General features: G+C 48.8%; 2 protein-coding genes across 2 annotated transcripts in view; both read left to right on the top strand.

Annotated features, from left to right (window-relative positions):
• The window catches only part of NOTO (notochord homeobox), an 8,515-nt gene extending 2,693 nt beyond the window's left edge, over positions 1-5,822 (top strand). The window contains exons 2-3 of the mRNA XM_011945508.1: positions 3,303-3,517; positions 5,664-5,822. Coding sequence (XP_011800898.1) covers positions 3,303-3,517; positions 5,664-5,822 — 374 coding nt within the window. The remainder of the gene's footprint in view (positions 1-3,302; positions 3,518-5,663) is intronic.
• Positions 5,823-9,085: 3,263 nt separating this feature from the next.
• Positions 9,086-10,790, top strand: part of SMYD5 (SMYD family member 5) — a 13,322-nt gene continuing 11,617 nt past the window's right edge. Inside the window, exon 1 of the mRNA XM_011945174.1 lies at positions 9,086-9,219. Coding sequence (XP_011800564.1) covers positions 9,124-9,219 — 96 coding nt within the window. The 5' untranslated portion in view covers positions 9,086-9,123. The remainder of the gene's footprint in view (positions 9,220-10,790) is intronic.

The following is a 10,790-nucleotide window of genomic DNA, read 5'->3' as shown; positions in this document are numbered from 1 at the left end:
CATGTCACCACGCCTGGCCAATTTTTTGTATTTTTAGTAGAGACAAGGTTTCACTATGTTAGCCAGGATGGTTTTGATCTCCTGACCTTGTGATGTATTTCTTTTTCTGTGAACTATCTGTTCTTGTATTTTGTCCATATGTGTAGTTGGTTATTTAAAACAATCTATTTGTAGATACTCTTTTCTACTGAGGAAATTAACCCTGGCCGGGTGCAGTGGCTCACCCCTGTAATCCCAGCACTTTGGGAGGCTGAGGTGGGTGGATCACTTGAACTCAGGAGTTGAGACCAGCCTGGGCAACATGGTAAAGCCCCGTCTCTACTAAAAACACAAAAATTAGCTGGGCATGGTGGTGTGCACCTTGGTGGGGGCTGAAGTGGGAGGATTGCTTGTGCCTGGGAGGCAGAGGTTGCAGTGAGCCCAGGTCAAGCCACTGCAATCCAGCCTGGGTGACAGAACAAGACCCTATCTCAAAAAATTAAAAAAGAAATTAGCCCTTTAACTGTAATGAACTACACACTTTTTTCTATTTATTGGCCTTTGACTTTGATTATGGTGGTATTCTTTTGTTACATAGAAAAAATTTTAATTTTTATATGTTTGATGTAGTTTTATAAATCAGTTCTTCTTTTTTCTTTTTTGAGACACGTTCTCTGTCACTCAGGCTGGAGTGCAGTGGTGCAATCACGGCTTACCACAGCCTCAACCTTCCGGGCTTAAGCACTCCTCCTTAGCCTCCTGAGTAGCAGGGACCACAGGCATGCGCTACCATACTCGACTAATTTAAAACATTTTTTTTGTAGAGGTGGAATCTCACAATGTTACCCAGGTTGATCTTGAACTCCTGGGCTCAAGCGATCCTCCCACTTCAGCCTCCCAAACTGCTGGGATTACAGGCATGAGTCACTGTGCCTGGCCCCAGGTCTTATATGATACTTGGAAAGAACTTCCTCACTGTGAAGTCATAAAATAACTTCCCCCTGTTTTTTTCTAAATTTTTGTGGGTTTACCTTTTTACATTTAAAGATTTCCTCCGTTTGGATTTTTTTAGTGCAAGGTATTGGATGTGGATCCAGCTTAATTTTTCCCAGATCTGGAAATAATCCCTCTCTTCCCCACTGGATTATCACTTCTGTTTTAATTTTTATAATAACCATAGACTTTCTTCTTGCTCTGTGCCTGGCACACTGCTAAGCACCCTGTAAGCAAACAGCGCATATGTTTTTGTTGTGGTGGTAGTTGCTGTTGTTGAGACAGGGTCTTGCTCTATTGGCAAGGAGTGATCTCGGCTTGGCTCACTACAACCTCTGCCTCCCGGGCTCAAGTGATCCTCCTGCTTCAGTCTCCCAAGTAGCTGGTCTGCAGTTGTGCACCACCACACCCGACTAATTTTTGTATTTGCTTGTAGAGATAGGGTTTTGCCATGTTGCCCAGGATGGTCTCCAATTCCTGGGCTCAAGTGATGGGCCCATCTCAGCCTCTCAAAGTGCTGGTATTACAGGCATGAGCCACTGTGCCTAGACAGCACCATGTTAAAATCTGGACATCTCTGGAAGTAGGGATTAATTATCACCATTTTACATATGAGGAAATCAAGGCTCACAGAAGTACATTGACTTGCCCAAGGTCCTCTGGCTGGTAATTGGTGGTAGAGCTGGGATTCCAACTAGAGGCTTTTTTTTTTTTTTTTTTTTTTCAGACAGAGTCTGACTCTGTCGCCCAGGCTGGAGTACAGTGGCACAATCTTGGCTCACTGCAACCTCTGCCTTCCAGGTTCAAGCCATTCTCCTCCCTCAGCCTCCCGAGTAGCTGGGATTAGAGGTGCCCATCACCACACCTGGCTAATTTTTGTATTTTTAGTAGAGACAGGGTTTTGCCAAGCTGACTAGGCTGGTCTTGAACTCCTGACCTCAGGCTATCCACCCACCTCAGCCTCCCGAAGTACTGGGATTACAGGTATGAGCCACCATGCCTGGCCTCAACTAGAGCTCTTAAGGAATACACAATACAGCCTACTTTCTTCCCCAAAGGTCAACTTCTGATTCTGAAACAAGGCTGACTAGGTACACCAGGCTGTATGTCTGATGGGCTTTTCCTAATCTTTTGGTCTACCTTGCCAGGCACAGAGTAAGCCTAGTGGGCCCAGTGGTTGGAGTCCTAAGCAGCCAGGACCCCAGACACACTCCCTTTGTTGGGGCAGTCTGTCTGCCAGCCCTGACTCCCCAAGGCCAGTGGGGGCTGAATGGCCTTAGCATTATGCTTGCCATTCTTCTGCCTGGAATACTGTCCTCCCAGATAGCCCAATGACTCTCTCCCTCTTTCCCATCAAGATTTGACTTAGGAACTGCTCCTGGTTGATGCATCTCCACTGGCCCACAGCTTGGTCTCATCTATTCCCATGGCTTAAAATACCATCTATATAAGCTGATGACTCCCAATTTTTTTTTTTTTAATTGAGACAGAGTCTTGCACTGTCACCCAGGCTGGAGTGGAGTGGGCTCTATCTTGGCTCACTGCAACCTCTGCTTCCCGAACTCAAGCAATTCTCCTGCCTCAGCCTCCTGAGTAGCTGGGATTACAGGCGTGTGCCACCATGCCCAGCTAATTTTTGTATTTTTAGTAGAGACGGGGTTTCACCATGTTGGCCAGGCTGGTCTCGAACTCCTGATCTCAAGCGATCCGCCTACTTCAGCCTCCCAAAGTGCTGGAATTACAGGCATGAGCCACTGTGCTCAGCGATGACTCCCAAATTTGTATCCTCAGCTCAACCCTCTCTTCTGACTTGTATCTCTTCTGACCTTACTTCTAAGACGTAAGCTCCATAACGACAGAGATTTTCTGTTTTGTCCTGAAACCATGCATGACACACAGTAGACATTCAAAAAGTATATTTGTTCAGTGAATTAAAAGGGTGAAACCCTGGGGAACTCTTCTCTGCCCATTCCATGGTGTTGCCAGAAGCAGTCAAGGAAAGGAGAGGAAGGCAAAGAGAAGGGAGGTTTGGCAACTCCTATTAGGGGCCAGAAGTGAAGCCACTTGGCTAGACAGTAGTGGTGGTAGACAGAGTCTCATTGCATTGTCCCTTCTTTCCCATTTATTTGTTTGCTGTTATTTCTGGACAGTCTCTTTCCACTGTCTTCTTGCACTGTTACCTGGCCAAGGGGAAGGCAAGGTAGTAGAGCTGTGTATGCCTTCTCATTTTGCCAAGGTGGGAGTGCCGGGGGCTTCTGGCTAACCTCCCCTGCTGCTGGATAACCTCCCCTGCTGCTGGATAACCTCCCCTGCTGCTGGTTGCTCTTTAGGGTTGGAGCTGGCTCATTGCTCAGGACTCTGGGCCTTCCCAGACTGGGCCCCAACGGAGGACCTAAGGGACACTGAGAGACAGCAAAAGAGAGTCCGAACTATGTTTAACTTGGAGCAGCTGGAAGAGTTGGAGAAAGTGTTTGCAAAACAGCACAATCTGGTGGGGAAGAAGAGAGCCCAGCTGGCAGCTCGGCTTAAACTTACAGAGAACCAGGTGGGAGTACGGACTCCTGTTGGGCCTGGGCTGCACCTGGGGACAAACACTACCTCGGCAAGGCCCTAAATGGAGGGTGGGAGGAAGACATGGACCCTCTTCCCTGTGCCAGGCTGTTGAGGGGACAGGCCCTGACTTTTTGCACGCTCTATATAATGAAAAAAAGTCCCATTTGAAGTCACATTATGTGAACAGCTTGGAATGTTAACTTAGATTATTAGTCTAAAAACTGATAATAAAGGATTTTCATGCTAAATAAGGACTTGCTAGTAAAATTAAGTAGATGTGGCCAGGTGTGGTGGCTCACGCCTGTAATCCCAGCACTTTGGGAGGCCGAGGTGGGCAGATCACAAGGTCAGGAGTTCAAGACCAGCCCAGCCAACATAGTGAAACCCCATCTCTACTAAAAATACAAAAATTAGCTGGGTGCCTATAATCCCAGATACTTAGGAGGCCAAGGCAGGAGAATCGCTTGAGCCCAGGAGGCAGAGGTTGCAGTGAGCGGAGATCACACCACTGCACTCCAGCCTGGGCAACAGTGCGAGACTCCGTCTCAAAAAGCAACAACAACAACAACAAAAAGAAAAAAAGTAGATATTGAAGAGAGTCAGTATAATCAATGTTTCTTTCACCCCTATATTCCTCTCCAGCTATTATGTCAATTCTCTGCTCTTTTCACAGGCAAACTTCTCAAGAACTTGCCATGTTCACTTTGTCAGTGTCCTCACCTCCCACTCCTTCACACATTCCAACATGACCTTTCCCTACCATGCCATCAAAACTTCTCAGCAAGGTCTCTAATAACCTCCATGTTGCCAGAACCAACAATATGACACTTTACTTTCTTCAACTCAGTCCACCACTCAGCAGCTCTTAGTACTGGACAGTCAGCCACCCCATCCCTTATTGAAACATGTCCTCATAGCCTCCAGACACCATGCTGTCTGGTTTTCCTCCCAGCTCTGTCTCCTTGGCAGGCTACCCTTCCCTTGGGGACCTCGAAATCTCTTCCCAGCTGGTCTCATCTATTCCCATGGCTTAAAATGCCATCTATAAGCCAATGACTCCCAAATTTGTATCCTTAGCACAACCATCTTGTCTGACTTATATCTCTAACTACCTTCTTGGTGATTCCACTTAGATGTCTCATGGGCACGTATCTGAAACCCAAGTCTAAACCTCAATTCCTGACTTTTTTCTTGCCCAAATGTGTTCCTTTCCCATACATGCCTCCACCATCCACCTGGTTACTCAAAAACCCCATCATCCTAGATTGCTCCTTCTCCCCCGCTTCCAACCATCATTGAGCCTTGTCATCTCTACCTCCAAAATACAGCTAGAGTTGCTTCACTTCTCTCCGTCACCCCTAATGTACGCCCCAGCTCTCCCGGGGCTGCTGCAGTGGCCTCTCTCCTGTCTCCCTGCTTCTGCTGCCATCCATGCTTCACACAGCAGGCAGGTGCACAGTGCACTTCGGATGTAAATAGGATTACATGGGCCCACGTAAAAGCCTCACGGGTGACACTCCTTATCTATATGGCCTTCCAGGTCCTGGGTGATCTGGCAGCCACTGACCTCTCCCATTTCCCTCCCTTGACTTTCTCCTCTCACTCTCATCCATGCTCTCCTCCTTCCTGGTCCTCAAACACTCCAAGCTTGGTTCCATTTCAGAGCCTTCCTACAGGTTGTTCCCTGCCCTGTGGGCCTGCTCTTCTCTATCCCCATCAGGTGGGCTTCTCTCTCTTTGAGCCTCAGCTTTAGTGCTGGTTCCTCAGGGAGGCCTCCTCTACCCAAAGCCCTGTTTGTATCCCGTTTTGTGTTTACATAGCTCTGTTTGTTTACATGTTTCTTGCCAGTGTTTCTTCACTAGCTCCTGAGCTCCACGAGGGTAGGCAGCTTGCCTCTGTTGCTTGCCACTGTATCAGCATCACCTAGGATGGTGCTTAGCACATCCTGGAAGCTCAGTAAATACTCGGATGAATGAATGGTGTCTGGAATTATAGAAAGGGGTGTTTTGGAGGAGGTGCCTCCCTGAGAAGGAAGAGCAAATATTGGCCAGGCAGAGAGGGGTGTTCACTCCAGGAATGGGGAAGCAGTGGGACCTGCTGGTCACATTCTGATCTCTGCCCACTGTCTCCAATTATAGGTGAGAGTCTGGTTCCAGAACCGCAGGGTCAAGTATCAGAAGCAGCAAAAGCTGAGGGCAGCGGTTACATCTGCCGAGGCTGCCTCCCTGGATGAGCCTTCCAGCAGCTCCAACGCCAGTATCCAGAGTGATGATGCCGAGTCAGGAGTAGACGGCTGAGGACTGGGACAGAGGCCCTAGCCAGGCTGCCTGGGCTAGTTCCTCCTGGGGGTACCCACTGGAGCTCCCTGCCTCACACTTCAACAAAAAGACTCCTCAACCAGAGGAATCTGAGCTGTCAAGCAGGGACCCCCTTTTCTATACTGATTCCTGGAAACTGGAATAATGTAATAATTGGAGGCAAAGATTCTTGCCTTCAACTATATCCTTGGCCAATCTATGGAACTTCCGAGCCTTTTATCTTTATATGTATGATGGGTGCATTCATAACTTAGACCACCCAGGGGTGAGAAAATGTCTGTAAAGCAATAATGTGCCAGGCACAGTGCGAAGTGTGTGGTTACTGTCAAGGCTTGTAAGCCCCTGAGTAGAAAAGACCAAATGGAAAAAAAAAACCGTTTTTCTTTTGCTTTCACCCCACAACAATCAACACAGAACACTTCTGTGACCAAACATATAGGGGTGTACCCCACATTCTAACCTCTAATTCAGTAAATTCTGACATGATCTACCTGCAGGTAGTGTCTGACCCCACAGATTGAGGGCTCATTTCACAAGGCAGCCCCTCCATTTTTTTTTTTTTTTTTGAGACAGAGTGCAGTGGTGTGATCTTGGCTCACCACAACCTCTGCCTCCCGGGTTCAAGTGATTCTCCTGCCTCAGCCTCTAGGCGCACACCACCACGCTTGACTAATTTTTATATTTTTAGTAGAGACGGGGTTTCACCATATGGTCAGGCTGGTCTTGAACTCCTGACCTTGTGATCCACCCACCTCAGCCTCCCAAAGTGCTGGGATTACATGCGTGAGCCACCACCCAGCCCAACCCTGCCCTTTTTGTTTTTTATGGAGTCTTAAGGTCTATCAGTCATCAGTCGACTCATTAGCATATGAAAAACATCACTTCAGAGGTTCTAGGGATTTTAGGAGTTCTATGCCAGGAAATCGAGATGAAGACCAAATATATATTTCATAATATCACAGCTCCTCTCACCTGGGGGAGTGATACTTGTACCAGCAATTAATATTTTCCTGGCCTGGCTATGGAGAAGGAACCTCTTTGAATAAGCATCTGGGCATAGAAGACTCTTTCCCCATCAGAAGGAGTTGAGAGCAAAGAGGAGAAGGTAAAACTTCACAAAGTTTCCCAACATTTTCTTGTTTTGTCTGAACTGTTACCATTCTCAGAAGCAGCTCAGGCCCAGCAGCCAAGACAAGGTCTCGCTCTGTCACCCAGGCTGGAGTGCAGTGGTGCAATTATAGCTCACGGCAGCCTCAACCTCCTGGGCTCAAGTGATCCTCCCACCTTAGCCTCCTGAGCAGCTGGGTCTACAGGCACGTGACACCACGCCTGGCTAATTTTTAAACATTTTTGTAGAGACAACGTCCCTTTGTTGCCCAGGCTGGTCTTGAACTCCAGGCTTCAATTGGTTCTCCTGCCTTGGCCTCGCAAAGCCCCATCTTTTTATAGAAGTATTTGTGTATGCCAAGGCTGGCATTTTGTCATAAACTCTGCTGTGTTTTCACAGGACAGTTATAATTTCCCCCTTTCATGACTCTGACTCATGGATCCTTTTTCTTCTCAAGAATGTGCTCGATTTCTCTGAAAGAAACCTGCTGCCAGGATTTTCAGAGCTGATTTCCGTAGCACAGACCATTCAGATTCTAGAATGGCTGTTGGGGACTGAGCTGAGGGGTGGAAGGAAGCCTGCCCTGCTACCTGGTGGTGAGTGAGGACACGGCCCCCAGCTGCTCTCAGGGTAGGTTTGCCCCCAAGTCCGTGGACTATTCGCTCCCTGACACCGGGCTGCAGGCTTGAGGGGACCCAGGGTCGGTTTCAAGAACCTTTTCTCTGGCCCTGCCAACTATCTATCTCCCCCAAGTCCGTGGACTATTCGCTCCTTGACACCAGACTGCAAGCTTGAGGGGAGGCAGGGTCAGTTTCAAGAACCTTTCTCTGTCCCTGTCAACCATCTATCTGTAATTATTTGATAGATAATTGTGGCTTGATCACGGCTCATTGCAGTCTTGACCTCCCCAGGTTCAGGTGATCCTCCCACGCACCACCATGCCCGGCAAATTTTTCTATTTTTTGGAGAGATGAGGTCTCACTACGTTGCCCAGTCTGTTCTTGAGCCCAGGAGCTGGAGGCTGCAGTGAGTCGAGATCGCCCCATGCCAGTATGGGCGACAAAGCGAGACCCTGTCTCAAACAAAACACACAAAATCAGGGGACAAGGAAACAAAACAAGGCTTGTTAGTCAGGCCTAGCTGTGGGGACAAATGCCATAGGTCTGTGGTTTGCAGCTTTTTGGGGTCCTGAGAGAACAGGCCCCTCTCCCTTTTCACGACAGTGTGTGCATATGCACACTCACTTCTGTATCCAGTTTCAGAGGTTCTCAAACCTGAGGTCCACTATGGACTCCTCTACTACCCCTGGGTTGCAAGGCCCCTAAGCCACTGAAGAATCTGAGACAGGCACAAGTCCACCCTGACCTTTGGCAGGACTGTCCGCCCCGCTGCCGGAGGGATTACCGAGAAAGGAAATCTTGTCCTGGACTCTTCAGGTGCGGTGAGTGAGCTCCGGGGTATAAGCTAGCCCTTCCCTTCAGGCTGAGAGCTAGGGAGGATAGGAGTAAGTTGGCCTTCTGCTGTCCCACTCTAGGGCTGGGTCCAAAGAGCAATTTACTCAGTGAAGACAGGCCACTGTGTGGACAGAGACAACATACATAGAAACATGCATCGTAGGCCGGGCGAGGTGGCTCACGCCTGTAATCCCAGTACTTTGGGAGGTCGAAGCGGGCGGATCACTTGAGGTCAGAAGTTCGAGACCAGCCTGGCCAACATGGTGAAACCTGCTAAAAATACGAACATTAACTGGACTTAGTGGTGCACACCTGTACGCCCAGCTCCTCGGAAGACTGAGGCAGGAGAATCACTTGAACCTGGGAGGCAGAGGTTGCAGTGAGCCGAGATCGCGCCACTCCACACCATCCTGGACGACAGAGTGAGACTGTCTCAAAAAAAAAAACATGCCACGGACTCAAAGATACACACATCAAAACTATGTACGCGTACACAGACTCTGATACAGAGGTACAGACACAAAAAGGTACCGATGTAAGAGCACAAAGGCAGGCCCAGCTACACTCCCGCCAACAAACCACGGCACCTAAATTCAGACTTGGTGGAGCGCAAAACCTCGCAACCTCCGAGGCACTCTCGCCGGGGGCGGGGCCAGAAGGAGGTGGGGCCTCGCAGGTTGAGGTGGGGTTAAGGGTCATAAGGCGGAGGCACGCCAAGATGGCGGCCTCCACGTGCGACGTGTTCTCCTTCTGCGTGGGCGTGGCGGGCCGCGCCCGGGTCTCCGTGGAAGTCCGTTTCGTGAGTAGCGCCAAGGTGAGGTCGGGGCGGGTCCTGCCGGGAGCCTCAGCCCAGTCCGGCCACGGAGACAGCCCTGCAGGACTCCATGCCCGGAGCCTAGAGGCTTCCGTGCCGCTGGGACGCTACGGCCCGGCCCCTGCTCGCGGCCGGGGGGCTCCCAGTCTGTCCCCGCGCGCAGGCTCATGGCGCGGTCACGCGATAGACCCGGGCCTCCGGAGTCTCCGTGCGCATTTCCTCCCAGCGGAATTCGGCCAGCCAGCCGAAGGCCCTGCTGTGACTGCTCGGGGCGGGGCTAGGGGGCTTTGCTGCTGGGTCCCTGAAACGGTGGGCGGGGACGTGCTGGGCAGAGAGAACTGAGGTGTTAAAAGAGTGGGTCCTCACGAACCTAATGTATGAAATTTGGGTGGGGGGATGAGGAGACAGGCCAAGACCCTTCACGAAGGTCCTTGGAGTGCTGAGGAATTTGGACCAGAGTCCAAAGGCCGTGGGGGCGTTGGGAGAGTTTTTAGCAGGAAGGTGACATGATTTTGTCGTTTTTATTGTGTTCCAAAAGTTCACTGTGGAAAAAAATAGAAAATGCGTGTAAGGAAAGAAAACATAAACATCACTCATACTTCTATACTTGTGCAAAGATGTGTACGTTAAAATTACATTTTTAGAAATTGCTTTTTGATGCAGCAGTGAGTCTTTCAATATCAAGCCTATTTCTACATATTAATTTTTAAGAGGTGAGTAGTAGCTTCTTCCGTGAGAGGGTCACAACCCTCTCAACCAACCCTTTATTAATGGACCCTTTATTGTTGTATTTTTGAAACCTGGAGTCAAAAGTCTTAGAGCTCATTTTCTATGCAAACATCCTTTTGTTTTGTCCAGCACTATTTTTTTCCTAGTTATGTTTGCCTATTGATATGTGCAAAATGATATTTGTTTTCATTTATGTTTCTTTGGTTACTAGTGAGGTTCAATAATTTATCCTATGTAGTGGCTGTGTGTATCGTTGTTTCTTGCCCAAGATATAAGATCTCTAGTTGTCTGTCATCTGCTCTCAGCATTATCGTATTGATCTAGTTTCCCAGCCCAACCTTCCCTGCCCCCTTTCTGCTCCAAAGGTATCTGGAGCACTCTGCTCCTTCCCTGGTAAATCAGCTTCCCTACATCCTTGGTCTCCTTACCTGTTCATATCTCCATCTCCATAGTCTCTAGTGTTCCTGGGTGGCCACAGTTTGAAGATGTCTCAGTTCCATCATTCTTGGTTTGCAGTAATTTTCCTCACCTTTTTCTTCATTAGCCCCCAGTCTCTCAGCCCCTTCCTCTCTTCATTTCTTCCCTCTCACTTCATCACTTCAGCCACTCTCCTTGCACAGTTTTCCTGGCCCAGGCATCTATCAAGGCCCCAGCTGATCGCCCTTTCCTTGCCTATATCTGATCTGCAGCTGGAGAAAATAATATACCTTCCTGGACTTGGTAACAGCGTGGATTTTCCTGGGCTTTTTGCTTCTCTATTCAAATAAGATTGGTTTGTGATTTTTTTTTCTCTGTGTTATTTTCCTAAAGTTACCACATGAGGGTTATATGTGTGTATGTGT

This window comes from Colobus angolensis, unplaced genomic scaffold (assembly GCF_000951035.1).
Source record: "Colobus angolensis palliatus isolate OR3802 unplaced genomic scaffold, Cang.pa_1.0 Scaffold24, whole genome shotgun sequence".
In the NCBI taxonomy this organism is placed as follows: Eukaryota; Metazoa; Chordata; class Mammalia; order Primates; family Cercopithecidae; genus Colobus; species Colobus angolensis.
The sequence above is the reverse complement of the archived record's forward strand: the minus strand, read 5'-3'. Positions and strand labels throughout refer to the sequence as shown.